The sequence below is a fragment of the Terrapene carolina genome, unplaced genomic scaffold (genome assembly GCF_002925995.2).
Source record: "Terrapene carolina triunguis isolate 2854851 unplaced genomic scaffold, T_m_triunguis-2.0 Scaffold58, whole genome shotgun sequence".
NCBI lineage: Eukaryota > Metazoa > Chordata > Testudines > Emydidae > Terrapene > Terrapene triunguis.
Genome location: NW_020664409.1, coordinates 2,327,216 through 2,345,519, shown reverse-complemented (window position 1 = coordinate 2,345,519; position 18,304 = coordinate 2,327,216). Strand labels below are relative to the sequence as shown.

Below are 18,304 nucleotides of genomic sequence, written 5' to 3'. Positions count from 1 at the left end.
TTCTCACCCATCGCTGTACCACTCCTCTCTGTTAAAATATGGAAGCTTATTTTGTACACGATATGATAGATGAGCAAACAAAACAGCTTTAAAACCAGATATGCATTGATCCCCTCCATTTCTGACATTTAGAATAAAATTTTGCCTTTTGTGGTTCCTGAATTGCATTAGGGTAACGCTACTAATTTATTATTATTGCTATATAACATTTGTACCGTGGTGGTACCTAGAGACCTCTGTCAAGTTGAGGCCCCATATGCTAGGTATCGCACCAACATATAATAAGGCTAGTGCCTACCCTCAAAGAACAAATAGTTTCGATCACAGGACCTAACAGGTGGGTGAAAAAACAACTGAGGGGAGGGATCAGGGTACCAAAAATAATAGGGCTGTTTTGACACGGAATAGCATTTGTGCAATTCTTAACCAAGCAATAGCAATATTCACTGTTCTCCTTACTTGGCTAGCTGTTATCAGATTGTAGGATGTTTTCAGTGAGATTACTTCAGGTTTACACCAGCAAAACAGAGCAGAATGTGGCCCATTGTGTACATAACCCTGGATGCTGCCATAACATAGATGCTATTATTTCAGAAACCTAATGGACCTATGAGTCCCAAGGACGCCTGCACTGTGGGATCTATGAACTGCAACCGACACCAGTGTTTGCTTATTTTGGGGGGTTTGGTTTTTTGTTTGTTTTCCCGGTGGTATGGCCTGTGGTCAAATCTGTAGTCTGTTTCCCCCCTCTAAACAATCCTCTCCATTTTTAAATACCTCTGAATGCTCTCATGATAATGAACTGTGTGCATCATTTTGAAATCACCATTTGGTGGGATTTTGTGGCTCCCATGAAACTCTGTAAAATCTGGTGTATAATCCCTGGGAAACACACCATTTTCTAAATTCCAACAGTCTGAGTGCAGGACTGAGTCTTGTCTAGCCTATATTTGGAATGTGAACACGTCAGCCAGTTCAAAGGGATTCATTCACAGCTGTGCAAAACTCAGTAGTTTCAAATCGCAAGATTCAACAGAACTGTTTGTAGTGTTCACACCTTTATAGGGCTCGTGGCTTCTCACTCAGGGGTATTGCTTTGAGTTTAGAAATGGGCTGAAACCCATAACTCAAAATGGAACTCCCCTGAAAATACCATCCTGTGGTTTCTAACCAAAACCATAAGCCAGGCTACACACTAGAAATTCAGTCCAGGTCTCTTGAAAATTTCACTGATATTCATGAACATTGAGGTGAACCTGGCTTTGATCTTGGGTTCATAACAAAATGTCACGATAGGCCTGATCCAAAGCCCATTAAGTCAGTACTATAGAAAGACTCCCACTGACCTGTATAGTCTTTGGACCAGTCCTGTTTCCCCTCCCCCCCCCCCCCACACACACACCATGAAAGTTGCATGCAGCTCTACTAGCTATCTATAATTTTTTCCTTTCTCAAAAGTTCACACTTTTTTCCCTTAAGATTGAAAAAACAACAACCACAAAATCCTTTCAAAACTATTTTAAGGACACCTGTTTTCACCCCTGTGCAATGAACAAATAGCTAGCTTATTTTTCTAACTCATTTTTTGTTTGAAAATCCAGCTATCAAGCTTGGCAGCTTGTGTGCCACATGTATCAACTGGAGAAAAGTTGAAACAGCTGAGTTTTTTTTTTAACTCCCCAAACTGTGGTTATATGGAGGTACCATTTTCATGTATACCATTTATCATTTAATTTTATAGCGGAGAGAGCTTTTCAACCTTTCTTTTCTTTGCCTCCCTCCTCAGCTGTTGAAGATAACATTACTTTGTACCACTCAGCATCAGTAAATAATTGTGAAACTCACTGGAATTGTAAAGTTTTAAAGAGTTGTGCAGGTCTTTAATTGTAAATTACTTTTGACAGGACTGCTATGCAAAGACCTGGCTCATCCCAAAGTGATGCTAGTTGGCAAGCCCTTACTGCTCCCTGGGCAAAGAAACATGTGGAAGGAATTGTTCTTTTACATTTCACAGCTTGTCATTTCCTCTGCAGGGCAACCTTTGACCTCTTGGAGAGATCCTGACACCCATAAGGGAAGTATTCCCACTGTTGTAAAGGAAGTGGGAAAGCAGTTTAATGCTGTGAAAGGAAGGGAAGAGTATGTGTCAAAAGAAACTGGGAGGAAAAGAGAAGAGAAGAGTTTAAAATGTTTCCAGCAGGTTAGACTTTCTATCGCATTATCTAATTTACTGAAAGTTTGGAAACAAACCTGCTTACATTTGTTTTTAAAAAAATCCCTCAAAACTCTCAATGATATCACCTCTCACTTATTTCACTAGGCAGAGGAGGCAATGGATGAGTTTAAATTAAAAGTGAAGGATCAAAAGAAGCCTCAACAAAAAGGTACAAATGTGGTTTGCTTCTCTGTTTAAAATATATCAGTAGGCCAAATGTGTTAGTAATTACAAGGTGTGTGTGGAGTGCACTGACAACATCTGATTATGTTGGGTATTTCTGTGACATTTTTACATCCTTTCATTTTATTTGGTCATTTATATTCATGGGTCACTATGTTCTTTTTTCTCTCCTGCACCAATATTCCTGGCAATGTCTCTTGTTCACTGGGCTGAATAAACATATATGTGTGTGCAAGTCCATATTCATATTGGGTAGTGGTTTTTCATTGGGATGGAGGACTATCCATAAAGGCAAGGAAGTTGTGTGTTACATTATCGCATTTTATTCCAAGTAAAAAATCATTGGCAGGAAGGTAGATAAGTGAGCTAATATAGATGGGATGCAAAAGCCAATCTGCAAATAATTGCATGAATGAAAATCTCGTCTGTGTGTTCAGGAGAAGGTATTATAATCTTTTACTTTAGGAAGTCAACACTCATTCCCTGCCCTCACCCCTCGAAAACCATCAGAGCAATCCGACCCCACAACATCTTTGTTATTCCAGTCAGAAACCAGTTGCTTGGTAGGATTAAAAATTGATATTTGTGTGAGTGGCAAAAGTTTCTGTTGGAGAGGTGACATGTATACTTACAGTTGACTTATTAAGCAATGGTGAAGAGACCGTGGGCTTTCATCATAGCATTCCTCACTATACTGCTGCTGTGGTACTTTGGCTTCTTACATGCTGCTTGTTTCTGTTTTACTGTTACATACTGATGTAAAAGTAATTACATGGGGAAAAAAACCCAACAAGCTACTTCCATTAATAATTCCTTGCAGGCATCATTTTAAAGGGAACAAAGTGACACTTTTGAGATGAAGAATATTTGTCCTTCTTGCTTTGTAGCCAGGGGTCCCACACAGGTAGGGTCTCAGATGGCTGAACCAGGCTGTTTCCTTCTCTTTCTCTCCCAATCCACTCCTCGTATGTTCAAGATTGGATTAATTCATACAAATGGGGGCAAATTCTGCATACACTAACAATTTACAACACTAATTGAAATTCTTCTGTTTTTTATATGCTTGCAACCCCATTGATTTCCCTCATTGTGTTGTAGAAGCAGGATTTAGTCTATATTGCATGATCTGTTCTATTACTCATGTAATAACTTACCTTAGGTAGTCGCTTCCATGTCTTTTGTCCCACTACTGGGTGTCATGCTTCTAAAATCCATGCCTCCAGAACTGAAAGAACAGTTGTGGAAACCAGAAGACGCTGGCCCTGATCCTTCTCCGACTCACACCAATGTAAATCAGGAGTAACTCAATTAAAAAGTCAGTGGAGTTAAACTGGTGTAAAATGAGCATAAGTAAAATCAGAATTGGGTCATATGTAGAGCTGGGCAAAACTTTTTGCAAAACACGTTTTTCTTAAGTGAAATATGCAGATTCAATGACACCAAAACATTTTCAAATTCATGCTGATTTTGCTGAATTGTTTGTTTAGAAAAGAAAGCTTCAAAAATCAGAAAAATCAAAATGTTTTGCTTTATCATTTTCTAAACAAAACATTCTGATATTTTTGGTTCAAAATGACTGTTTCAAAACTTCCTTTACTTTTATTTTTAAAAATTCAAAAATGTTTAAAAACGCTCAAAACCTCAGCAATATGTTTGTTTTGTCAAAATGAAATATTTAGTTATACCCCAAAACAAAATTTTGATCAACTTTTCAATGTGCCAAACATTGTGAATATTTTTGTTTTCCATCCAGCCAAAAACTATTTTTATTCAACTTTTCAAAATTACCAATGAACTGAAAAATCAGTTTTTCACCCAGCTCTAGTCATATGGAGAGAAAACATTTTCTAGCTGAGGACCATCCTGTTTCTTTTTCTCCATATTTTTAACCTTCAAAAACTGTTCCTCATAATGCTGACTGTGTATCTTGACTGTTTCGCTTGCATCAAGTAAGTCACCTTTGTTTTTCTCATCTTATATCTTTTATAGAGGTAAAAGTGTGTAATAGCCACCTCAATTTTAATCAGCTATGTCTTCTGTTGGGACAGTCCTTGATTTGCATTCACTGCATAGACTCCCTGCGCATCTCTCAGCAGCATGAGAGCTTACACTGTTAGGTCTTCAAGAGAAACCCTCAGATTGGAACTCCCAACTAGAAAGTGGAATTCTAGTCACAGGAGATTCCTGACTCACTCAACCCAGAGGGTAACATCCATCAAGCACAGCACATTGTGTGCAGATGGGAATGAAGGATGTATTGCTTCCAACAGGGAATAAGGAATCAAAATACTTCTTTCGTTACCAAGGCTTATCCATAGGCATCTCCTCCTGGAGGCATGGGGTACAGCTGATGCCCGATATGCACGACTAAGCAGCAAAATCATTTTAGCTTTGACCCTGTCTTCCCTTTCCACCCCAGTTTTAAAAATGTGGATCCCCATGCACGCTGAGGAACTTGATAGAGGTGAAGTACACTTTGTGTCCCAAATTGGGTGTGAGATGTGTAGAATTTAAACTGGCTCTTCAGTACTTTATATCACCAAGATCAGAGATTGCCCCCCAGCATTATGAAGGTCTAGAAATTAACTTTGTCTGACCATTCCTCTCTGAGTCCAGGTGATACTATTAACATGTCCAGTCTACATTGTCAGCAAAAAAGTGTCATCAGTTCATTTTTTCACTTATTCAAATGTACACCATTACTTTTATTCTGGAATCTGCTAGAGTTCTTAGTAAGAGCACTTGGTCATAGATTTATAATAGTGTGGCTGAAATATATTTTTTACTGCCTTAATCAGAGCCTAGCAAAATTGTACTTCTCCAACTTCGTACATGTATTTTTGAGAACATAGAAATTTCACGTCTGCAGTTGAACTTTAGCATAGTGGTAATATTTGTCCTTGCTAATTCTATTTTGTGTTATGTTCTCTTCTTCAAATTGTTCATATATATTGGGAACTGTATTGTGTGCCCCTAACTGTCAGGAACAGAATGTATTTTGAGTCAATTTACTGAGTCACTGCTAAGTGGTATATCTGGAAAAAGTTGACACCTTTGACATTTTCTAAAATAGCAAAAATAACAGTATTTAAGGGCATGATTTATGGATGCTGTGTGTCAAAAGAATTTCTGTGTTATTATGGTTTGCAGTACAACTGTTCCAACTATTTCAACCATCAAATTGCTGATATGGTGACTAATTAGTGCTTTATTAGTGTTTTTGTGGTCAATTATAAAGTGTTATAAAAAAGCAAAATGCAGTTTAATAAAGAAGAGCTGTGCAATTCTTGTTGTTTCCTTCTTGGAGCTACTTTGTTTGTGCGTGGAAGAATTTTTTTTTACATAGCTCAGTTTTTATAAGACACATTTCCCTCCAGTAACTAAGAACAACTTCTATGATTAAAAACTAGACTGGAGCCTTTAGATGTCTTTCTGATTGCTGGCCTCTATTAAAAACTTCTTAAAATAATAGATAGATTTAATTCCTCAAGCCAAAGAAAAATTATATCATCTTAAGTATTTTCCATATTTATTATATTGATTTGACTTGGCTGCAGAAAAAAAAGGGAAGCAAAATCTCTTGTATTGCAAGTTTTAAATGTACCAGGCTAAGGTTTACTTAATTAGAACCTCCAGGCAACAAAGGAGCCCTTTTTTAAATTCTGTGAATCTTAATATGCTAAATAATGCAAAGCTTCGACTCTTCAAGCATGAGACACACATCTGGCAGCTTAACATTTAAATTACAGGGAAAAAAACACTTCAGTTGTAATTTTCATGAAGAAAAGAATGGGAAATGTATTACAACTAAATTTAATTTCTTTTTAGATTTTTCATCCTGTCTAATTGCAAGCATTTTGCCGTCTTTCCCTTTATTTATTTATTTTTATACAATTTTTTTTCTTTGCATTTTCTTGATCTTTAATTTGAGCTGCTTCTCACTGTTTCAGCCACTGAAGAATTACATTGTGTTTTTACTTAGCAAAAATTGTTCAGAGGAATCTATCTTAGGTTAAAATAATGAGCTCACTGGTACAGAAAATAAAGAGAAGAATGGAATTTCAAAGCCTCACAAATAAAATACAACAGGCACGAGACATGACTAAACAACAATTTTGAGTTGGTTCCAACTCCAAGTTTTAATTTTTCAATATTATTGTTTTCTTTATTTTGCTATTTTCTGGCTGTTTTCATGCAAAAGTAATTACTTCCTTTTTTTCTTCATATTTCTCCAAAGAACATTGACAAATTGTTAATTATTTCTGCAAAGTTCATTTGGTAAACCATTAAAATATGGCAAATTAAAACATTAGCACAACAAAGGAAAAAACAATAACCTATAATTCCAAGTGTGTAGTCTGGAAATATATATTATCATCCCCCATATACACTTTTAGTTTATGTTTATATGTGTGTGTAATATATGCAGAGTACTCATAATATACCATCTATATTGTGACATAGTGTATGTGTGTGTATGTATGTATGTACAAACACACTATGGGACAGGTACTTAATGGATGTAAGTTATCATAGGTGACTTCAGTGGAACTATGACAATTTACACCAGCTGTGGATCTGATCATATATATCATGAGCTCTGTGGGTGTGTTTAAATATATAAAACTCTATACACACACAAACACACACACATCTGCATGTGCAAATAAATTACTATGTAAGTGCAGCGTATGTATACACTGAGCTCTCAAACACACTTGACTAGCCACTACTGGTTGACAATAGGAGTAACTAAAAAAATGTAAAAATAATAACTAAGCATATCATTTGTCTGCCCTGGTTGTGTTGTGTCTTTCCAGTTTCACCCCTAACTTCTCCCCTTCTCACCAGTGCTCAGAGTAATGTGGTTGGAGATTTTTGTTCACATCGCTGGTCACTGCATATGCCACCATGTTACATTCAAGCCCTTTTGCAGTGATGCTGAGCAACTGTTGTTACGTGAATGCTGGCGCTTTGGATCTACTTTCAGTGGCACTCAGCAGGTAGCAGAATTGAGCCCATGGTTTACACAACAAAGTAACCAACATTCTTTATACTGAAGAAATAAATCTGGTGTTATTTAAAGTTTCCTGCACTATTATTGTTCTTGTGTCCTTTATTTCTATCTATCCAAGGTACTTATATGGCCCCTGTTACCATAGTATCACACTGTTCAATGCATTTATCCTCACAATGCCCCAGTGAGAAGGGAAGCTCTATTATCCCCATTTTACACATGGGGAACTGAGGCACAAGTGGTCAAGTGACTTGCCCAAGGTTACACAGGAAGTCTGTGGTGGAGCATGGAATTGAACATGGGTTGCCTAGGTTCCTGGCTAGCATGCTAACTAGTTCCCCTCCATTTCAGGTCTTTTTCTTATATGAAATTATATATGTGGCTTTTTGCTTACAGAAAGTTATCCTTGTCAAGTTATCTCAAGTGGTTCACATAAATATTATGATTTGGTCCAAGTGAAAGAAGACCAAGGTATCTCTTACAAGGTAAGGACAATGTTATGCTCTTCTTTAAGGTGCACATACCATTCTCTTATTACTAAATAAAGTTTCTCAGAAAACATTTGCTGAAACAGGTAATAGGTATTTTGGTCTTCTAAGTAGGTTTTCCTGTGCACAAGGGAAAGGAAAGCAGCTGATATTCCAATATGCCAGTAAACCTTTATGGCTCAGAACACACCTTTTCCTGAGCTGCTAAAGACTGGCTATATCAGTCAGTTTATAAATTACCTTCCCCCCTTTGAAGTAGTATTAGATTTTTATTTTCTTTGCTGATTTTGCTGTGCCGTTACAAGTTATTGGCTCTAGTCACTGCAGCTTCTACCTGTTCTCTGCAGAGGATAATTTTTTTTTAAAGTTATTGTTGTGGATCAGACTATAGCTACCACAACGCCCATATGACCAGTGGAATTCTTATGGGGAAAACCGAGGCACAGGGTGAAATGACTTATCACCCAAGAGGCCAGTGGGAATGGAACACAGGTTTGCCTGAGTCCCAGTTCTGTGATCTATCCACTATACAACACTGTCTCCCTTTACTTTAATTTGACTTTACTCATATCTGATCTAAACAGGTCAGTTCGAGAGAGGAATGGATCCAAAAGAGTCCTCCTCCTTTTATTCCAGGGCTCACCATTTTACTCTTTTTGAAACCTTCCTCTTTTAAGGTTTGATCAAGATTCTGCCTTATGGGTGTTTGCCCTCTTCTAGGGCCATGTGTTCTGGTCTCTTCTGAATTAATTCCTTTGTCACTGAGGTAGTCCCTGAGTGTCAATGTCTTTCTTCATACAAAGGGCCTGAGAGTTGTACTTTCATGTGCATTCATCTTGACACATCATAAAGTGTGTACCAGGCATTTTTTGTTTTATTTTGTATCCATAAGCTTCAAGTCCCTCTTTCTTTTCATGTAAGTGTCCAAGGGCACGAATAAGGAAAACAACCATACTGTCAGATAAGAGGGGATCCCTCTGAAAGAAAGAGCACCTGTGGTATCAGACATGCTGACACTGTCATTTTCTAATTGCTTGGCCAAGGATCTGATCAACTTGTGAATAGGCACAATGCCATTTAAACACATGGGCACACATTGCCATGAAACCACACATGAGTCTCACATGCATAGTCTCAGGGCAGAATATACCAGTGGGGCTTCCCACATGTCTGTCATTCCTGAGTATTGACATTTGTAGTTCAGAGAATGTGTCCATGCTAAATTACCCTGGGCTATATTTACTATAAAATATTTTTAATGCGTTTAATGTCCCATGGGGGAAATAATTGATCATGTATAAACAGTACTCAGAATAATTTGTTCCTCTGCTTCATATGGTTTCAAAAACAGAGATAAACTATTATTAATGCTTCCAGAACAGCAGCATTTTAAAGGTGGATTTGCTAACAGTACAATAACATTGAGCATTGAAAAAAGTCCAAATCCATATAATCTTCCCCCCATCCATCTCCCTCCCCATGAGAAGAAATTGAGGAAAGAACTGAAAATCCCCCCCTGTTTCAAATCACTGAGTTTTCAAGCAATTTGTCCCCTTTAGGGAGGCGAGGAAGGCATGAAACAAGCAGAGCAACAACGACAAGAGCCATTTTAGAAATGGAGGGCCAGGTCCCAGGGGCAAAGCTGCATAGCTCTTGGGGTGACAGACTGAAGGGAAGTGTTAACTATCTGGGCTGGCTCCAACCCCATAATAACCAGCTCCCTTTAAAAAGAGAGTCATGGTGTTATAGTAACCTCACCAGTGGCTGGCTCCAAACCCCTACCTCATAGTGGCCCCATTTCAGCAAGGTACTTAAGCACCTGGATAATTTAGTATTGAGTAGTCCCATTGACTTCAATAGGATGACTGTGCTTATGAATGTGGTTAAGTTCCTGGCTGAATTAGGACCTATGTTAGGGTACTGGAGCACAGAAGGGGTTTCTGTATAGAGCAATGTTGACATGAATTATTGGGCATTTGAAATCTGGTTTTAAAATTTTTAAATGATCCCTTTTTTCGTAATGGATTCAGTGAAAATGTCTGGATCCAATCCCTCTCCGCCCCTACCCCCAATTAATTGTGATGTTTGAAATCAAGATGCAGGGTCTGAATTTTGTTACCTGAGCCCATTTCAGAGCCTGGTAATAGAATTTTCTCCTAAAATAAATTCCTAATTGAATTTTCTTGACAATCATTGCATCAGCAATTTTTACACAGTTCATTATTTGTTAACAGGTCTACTCTTTTCCTATTTTTTTCATCTTTAAGAAAAATATTTGACAAACTTTGCCTATTTCTTGCACTGTGTTCTGTTGTTGTCGTTATTGTTTTTAAAACAAACATTTGTTGTGGACAATAGACAAGGTTACATTAGTAGAAGGAATGTTTTTCGGAAGCAGCTGGGCTACATATGTACATAGAATCTGCTCTGGGTGAGAGTGAAGAGCAATGGTAGCACCTTATTTTATGTTATCACCATGGTGTGGCATACAATTACGTTATTAAGTGATGGTTATTAAGGACACAGACATCTTTGTCATATGATCTTTGTGAGAAATTAAATGCATGCCCATCCTCAGGCCATTGAATTAATGTTTAGTTTTGAGTTATGTTTGTGAATGATCAAATATAGGCCAATGAAATGCATATGTAATCCTTTTTAATGCCTTTTTGGTTTGTATCTTAAGTAATGTATTTTTGATTTAATTTTCCCAAGGAGTAACGTCACAGAAACTATGTCAGTGCAACTCTCATACTTTACCCACACAACCTTTTATGAAATCTCAAACTGTTTTTAGGGACTGAGTTCTTGCAGTGATATGCCTAGCTAGTCCACAACACTATTCCATGGTTGTATGATATTAATGTTTAAAGGCATCTTTGAGTATGAAACCCACTTCTACCATACCTTAACTATACAAATTCATATTAAACCATCTTTGCAGCCATGTTCTATGGCAGTATTTCAACTGACCACTGAAAATATCATAATGATTTTTATCATATTTATCTATATCCATGTTTAGCATACCATTGACATGGATCTGAGTTTCAGTCAGCTATGTCAATGAGTCCTAAACTAAACTGCAAAAGATAGCTGCAGTCTGTGCAATCAAATTTTAAACAGATTTGCCTGTTAGACCATAATAGCCCAATACTGCAATCTTATGCCAGCAAAACTCCCACTGAGGCCTCCAAGGTCTATAAAAAAAATATGATTTCTAGTTAATTACTGTGTTCATAGATTCATAGATTTTTAAGGTCACCTGATCATCTAGTCTGACTTCCTGTATAACCTAGGCCATAGAATTTAATCCAGTTACTCCTGTACTGAGCCCAATAACTTGTGTTTGACAAAAAGCATGTCTTCCAGAAAGGTGTCCAAGCTTGATTTGAAGTCCTCAAGAGGTGGAGAGTCCCCCACTTTCCTTGGTAGTTTGTTCCAATGGGTAATCACCTTCACTGTTAGAAATAAAATTTCTAAGTGAATTTCTGTGGCTTTAACTTCCAGCCATGTGTTTTTGTTATGCTTTCTGTGCTATATTAAAGACCCCTTAGTGCCTGGTATTTTATCCCCATGAAGGTACTGATACACCATAATGAACTCACCTCTTGATCTTCATTTTGGTGAGTTAAATTGGTCAAGCTCCTTAAGTCTCTTAGTCCAATGGATTTTTTCCCAGTCCTCAGCCCTTCAGAACTAAAAACATAGGGAGAGAATGTGGGCAGCATACAAGGATCCCTCCTAGCACTCCCAAAGGGAATGGGAATGGTGAGGAAATATGAACTGTGGCCCAATCCACTTCTTCACAGGACAGCAGAACAGGGCAGTTGGAAGACAGAAACAGGTTGCATCATTCTCTGGGTTCTATAGCAGAATTGGGCTTAATAATGGATGTGTACCAGTTTCTTGGATAATACGGTAAACATGTTGGGCCTGAGTCACCACTGCTTCACTCCAGGTTTACACCAGTGTAATACAGTGAGGGATCAGGCCCACTGATAGAAGTTAACGTTAAGGTGGAAATGGCAATTCTAACTTTGTATTTATTGGCTTTTGTCAGTATGTGTTACAGCCTTCATATTACTTTGATATAATATTATGTCCTGATTATTCTGAATATGTGTAATAATTTAAAGAGGCAATTGAAACAAGATTTATGCTTTGTTTTTTGTTGCAGCTATTTAATGTTTTATTTATTAATCTTTTATTTTAAAGATGAATCAAAGTGATCCAATTGACCAACAGTGTCAAGGCAAATCAAGTCCTGGAACCAGTGTAGCTGCAGGAGAAGGGGAAGCATCTTCACCGAATACTTCTTATCTGGACGAATTAGAGAAGTATAGATTCTCTGTGTGGTAAGTAACCTAAGCATCTAATAGCCTTATATCTAGAACTTATTTTTTGTTTGCTTATGTAAAATAGTATACATAGCACATGTATATACATTACACACAAAGAGCTAGGTTAACAGAACATTATGTTTGCAAATTCAAGCCCTTAAAAGTTAGCAAATGCCAGTGTTCAAGTTGCGGTGTAATCTTAATTCAATCCCCTTGTGCGTAAGCATTATGATACAGTCTTTCTTTCCATGAGCACATTATATATTTTACATAGGATCCCCGCCTCATTCAGTGCACAGGATGGGCAGTGCTCATTTAATATTTTGTTTTCTGCTCAGTGCATATCTCCAGGCCTTATTTATTAAACACTGCTCAAATCCCGCTCTGTAGACAGAATTATTAATTTGCTTGTTGGGTTTTCTGTAGGCACTCATCACTACAATGTCTGAGTGCTTCACAAACATTAATTAATTAATTTTCACAACACCTCTGTGAGGTGAGGGGTGTTGTTATTCCCATTTTACAGATGGGGATCTGAGGTACAGAGGGATGAAGATAAAAAGTTTCCACTAATTTTGGGTGCCCAATTTGAGAGGCTGGGACCTGATTTTTTTTTAGAACACTTGCCAATATATAGCATAAGTGCTTGTTGGAAAAAACATTGATGGAACCATTTTCTGTCAGTCACTGCAATTTTGTTGAAGTTGAAAACCTTCACAAAATTGTTTAAATGTTGCTGAAAATTCATTTAGGAGGTAAGCTGGAAAAAAAACATCTCACTATGACATTTTCAAAGCAAAATGTTTCAGTTTTTTGTTTTGAAGTTACTTTTCTCTATGACCTTTTATTTATTCTATATGATAAAATAAAGGTATACTATGAAACATAATATATAATAAAAAAGGCAAACTCAAAACAAAACATTTCAATCCATCAGAAACAATTTTTTTTAAATTTTCTCTTGCGGAGAAGTTCAAAATTTGGGGGGGTTGTTCCTAATCAGAACAAAGGCAAATGCTGAAATCTCAAAATCTTTTTGAAATGGAATTTCCATCTTCCTATCACAGCTCTGTACAATGCTTTATATGTTCAAAGCAGAGCTCAATACTTCTGCAAATCTGGATTTCAAGTCAGGCACCCAGAAAATAAGGAACACACAATGAGTGACCTCTTGTGAAAAGTTTGGTTTAAGTGACTTTTCCAGAATTACATAGGAACACTGATAGAGGCAGGGATAGAATCCCATACTTCAGAGCGGCATTCAACTACCATTACCACGAGACCATCCTTTCTTTTCCTGTAGTCCCCTGCCTCATGAAGCAGCAAATGAAGGAGTCCTCCAGACAACAGTCTCCTTCACGCAACCCTGGATCACCCCCAGAGCAGTGAAGCACTGAATGAGGCAGGGGGTCCTCTGGAAAAAAATAGTGTGTGATCATGTCATTAAAGACTGTGTCATAATGCTGCTGGAAGTGTTGTCTTTTAAAAGGGCCATAAAAATATGATTCTGGCCATTTGTGGCTATTAGAGACCCCAAGGATTTTCTTTTAAAGCGCAGCTGTCGGAGTTGCAATGTTAACCCCACAACATCCTTGCCAAATCCCAATATTATATCTTGCCTACCTCAATTTTCCAATTAGTTAAAAAAGTCTGCATCATTTCCCATCCTAAACTCTACTATCTATCTATGTCTTACAGAATTTCATAGATCCAGTCAGTGCTGGTAATCAATATCTAAGCAATATTGACTTTTGAAAGAACAAAATATCATTCAAATTGAAAGTACCCCTTTTTCTCTTTCTTTACTGAAAAAACCCTAGCAAATTCCAATGCTCCAGAAGTGAACAGTAGTCTTGGAAAATCATGGTTATTGGCATCCCTGCTGTAATCTGGGCCCAGTGAGGACTTTAAAGATTAAGGCTCTGATTCGGTGAGGTACTTAAATAATCAATGGGAATATTCATTAGCTTAAAGTTAGGCGTGCATTATTTGCCTTGTTGAATTGCGGTCTAGGGGCAGATTGTGGCCCTTCCCCTACATTTTTTTTCTCTTTTCATGGTAAGTTTTTAGTAAACTTATATTCCCAGATCATGTAATTAACTGCATGTGGGCACACGTCTGACTTCAGTGGGGTTCCAGGCAGGTGAAGAAGGGTACCTCAGAACAGCCAATTGCAGGAGGGGCCTTATTTTGTAGATGCTAGGAAACAATTATTTCAAAATGATTTCATGCTTAATGGTGGCTGTGCAATTCTTCCTCACATGGAGATAATCACTCTTGATATTTCATTATATTAATGTGCCATTTGGTTACGCTGTCTCTGTCATCTTATTTACAGTAAACACCAGTATTTATTTATTTTTACTTGAAAGTTCCATGAGGTGGAACAAAGTCAAATTGGGAGATCCTTGCCTGTGTAATTCCTTTACTTTCTGATTCGGTTCTGGTGAAATGTCATCACTGTAGAAAATAAAGAGAGTAGGAAAACAAATCTCTTCCTAAAATGGACATATATTGGATTTAGCATCTTGAGCAGGGACCTTTTAGTTTATCTTCTTTCTCAAATTGAGAGTGAATTCAGTTTCCATTAACTAACTGAACAAACATCAGATGCCATTTTGTTTCAATTTCTCTGATACACTTTCCACCACAGATGACCTTTCAATAGGTTTCTGCCTCTTTTTGTCTTTTTCTCTTCTTCTTTTCTCTCTCTTCTTTCATTCTCTCTTCTTTTCTCATACTCTTTATCAAAGAACATCGTTCTCCTTTGTCTGCTTCCAGACCTTTTTCTCTCTTAGGGTTTGCTACCCTTTAAAAAATGTAACACAAGATAATTAGCTACCACAAAAAAAATTAATAGGGCTGTAGGTCTAGGGGCTGCTTGGACCTCCATAAACTTCAGAGTTTTAGATGCTCTGAGATGCAATCTGAGCAATTTCCTTGATCTTTTATTGGAGCTGGTAAATCATTTATTGGGGAAGCTTTTTTACAAAACCCTCTTTAAAAATATCCCATAAAATGTATTTATCATAAAATACTGTACTACCAACAGTCTTCAAAGTTGCACTGTATTAATTATAAACTAACAGTTGAAATGTAACAAGTTTAAACTTTACAGTATACTCTCCCTACCTCTGTCTCTCTCTGTCTCTCCGTGTAGGTGTTGCTAAAAAAAGAGGTTGGAGGAGGAAAGATAAAAAATTGGAACTTCCCTGTGATTTTTTTCTCACTGCTATCAGTGTGTTTCTGTCTGTCTATCCTTTTCTATTGTTATTAATATTGCCGCTGTGTCTGGAGACCTAATTAGGCCCCATTGTGCTAGGCACTATACGCACAGATGACAAAAAGATTGTCCCTGCCCCAAAGAGTTTATAGTCTGAGGCATAGATCCTGAAAACACTGTATGGGGATGCACCACTGTGGCTATGCATAGCTTTGCTGAAACAAATGGGGTTTTGTTCAGTCACAGAGAATTACAGGAACAAGGCCTGACTGTATGATGAAAACAACCAATGGATACAAAGACAAACACGGAAAGCACAAGATAAAAGGGATATGAGTATGGTTAGCATAACTAGCAGAAATTGAGGCACACCAGCTGCCTAACCATTGATGAGTGTTTTGTAGGCATCGGTGCAGAGATGAGACCCTAGAATCTCTCTCCAGACCCTCATATCTTTGAGTCTTTTCTCTCTCGTTCTTTCAGTTAAAGGACTCACATTCATAGAACCCAATGACCTCATAGAAGCATATGAATATTTCCCAGTGTCTAACTGGAGGAATTAGACATCAGGAGATATTCAAAATCCTGGGTGGGATAGTAGATTCTTGGGGCCTTTTACTTCTCTGAGTAAATTCTGAATCCATGAAATTTTGGAAGCTTCAAAAATACAGTTGGGCAAACTAGGTGAAGTAAAATAAGAATCTGTCCCTCAACATTTTTTAACTCAACTGCTTTTAACTACAATTCTAGTTTACTAACAGGATCAGAAGGGCCAAAATGCTGAGGAAAATATCTGTTCCCATGGTATTTCTGGTTCATCTAGAAGTAGGAAGTTCCAGAAATTTCATGAGAGCCTAGACTCAAAAGTTTTCCAACCCAGTTCTGCAGACCAAATAAGCAAGTGAAACACATAAAGTTTGACCATCACTATAAAAAATGTTCCCCACAATTTTTCTTCTTTGGCACTGTGAGCCCACATCTCTAGAGGTGAATAATAAATATGGTATAATAAATCCTTTCACTGTGTACTATTTGTCTTTGTTTTTCATTTGTGTATAGATTGTTGATAGAAACAAATGATGACTAATTCATTTATTTTTTAAAATTATATGTATTTTAACTTATAAAAATATTTAAACTCTGAAACTGTATGAATCTTTGATATGAGTTATGAGCCTACATAATTAATTGGCAGCTTATGCCATCAACAGCCCCTCAATAAACACAACTGTTTAAGATTAATATTATGTACTAGGATAAAAGTACCTATCATATATGGCTTCTAATCAAAGCAGTTAGATCGTTAGCAATGCAGCTATAGCTCCTGATCAGATTAAATAATATTAGAAAAGAATTTTTTTCCAAATCCTAACATATGTTGAGCCAAATCTAGCTAACTTCTCTAAAATTTAATTATCCTAGCCATTCATGGAGAAATAGTATGCTGCATAGCAATCTTGTGTTTAAAGTTGCCTCTGTACCACAGGTACAAACTAGTTGCAATATTTTTATCATATTGCCTAGTAAATTCAGATTCTCAGACAGGAACATGAGACTGAGAACAAATCAATGTTACCCTGTGCAGAGACATTAGGAAGGGCTAAATTCTACCTTGATTTATATCCGTATGCCACTGAAATCAGTGGAGTTCAGGAGGTGTAAATCAGAGCAGGCTTTAGCTTTAAATTACAGCCTTTGTCATTTCACCTGCTGATTTGTGGGTCTAACTCAAAGTGCGAGCTCAGGGAAAGTAAGAGTTAACTATAAACAGCAAAACATGGTAAAGTTGTTTTTAAATAAAAACAATAAACTTTCCTTTTATAACACACATGTGATTTGACATTGAAATGAATGCAGATGCTTCTTTGCTTGGTGTATTCCCTGTTGTGCTTTCTAAAACACCTTCACATATGGTTTGCCTCGTTCCTGTGAAACTGCTTGTTGTTTATGTCACAGAAAGCAAACAGATTGATTTTACACCAAGTAAGGAGGATGATGAATTATACGTTGGAGTAAAATCCTTGTCTGAGTGTTCAAAATGTTTGAAATTAATGTTGCTTGTTTAAAAAGTTTCTCCCGTGAACTCTTCTTAAGATTTTATTAAAATAAAAAAGTATTGTGTGACTGCTCTTAAATGCAAACTTTTATTTGAATATGTAAAGGTCAATTTTTACCATTTTTTTTATCACAGTCCTGTTAGGAACTGCTTCATATACTATCAACAAGAGTGGATAGTCACCTTTTTTTCCCTTAAGAGGAAAACTTCCTTATTATTTTTTGCGAGGGGGGGGGTAAGGGGTGAAGGAAGACAGGTTGTGTAGTTGCTGATATTGGTTTATGATAAGGTAATTTAACTTTTTTTTAATCATCCCATTGGGTTGGTTAATTATAACCTAGAATAAATATTTTTCTTGAAAGAAAAGCTCAAGGTAACATGCGTCACCCACTTGAAAAATATAGTAATCAGTTGTATTAAATCATTGGAGATCTTTTCATCTTTAATAATATTTTAGGGACTAACAACAAGAATTTTTGCTATAAGCTGGGGACGAATCAGATTGAAGTGGTGGAGGAGAAAGACCTGCATGTATTGGTTGATCACAGGATGACTATGAGCTGCCAATGTGATGTGGCTATGAAAAAGGATAATGCAGTCCTAGGATGCATAAGGCGAAGTATTTCCAGTAGAGACAGGGAAGCATTAGTACCATTATACAAGGCACTGGTCAGACCTCATCTGGAATACTGTGTGCAGTTCTGGTTTCCCATGTTTAAGAAAGATGAATTCAAACTAGAACAGGTGCAGAGAAGAGCCCTAGGATGATCAGAGCAATG

At 37.2% G+C, this 18,304-nt stretch overlaps 1 protein-coding gene across 1 annotated transcript in view; it reads left to right on the top strand.

Annotated features, from left to right (window-relative positions):
• OFCC1 (orofacial cleft 1 candidate 1) overlaps positions 1-18,304 on the top strand; it is a gene marked incomplete at its 5' end in the record, with an annotated part of 249,367 nt that overhangs the window by 89,066 nt on the left and 141,997 nt on the right. The window contains 4 exons of the mRNA XM_026647306.1: positions 2,034-2,200; positions 2,321-2,384; positions 7,812-7,900; positions 12,122-12,261. Of these exons, the coding sequence (XP_026503091.1) occupies positions 2,034-2,200; positions 2,321-2,384; positions 7,812-7,900; positions 12,122-12,261 (460 nt within the window). The remainder of the gene's footprint in view (positions 1-2,033; positions 2,201-2,320; positions 2,385-7,811; positions 7,901-12,121; positions 12,262-18,304) is intronic.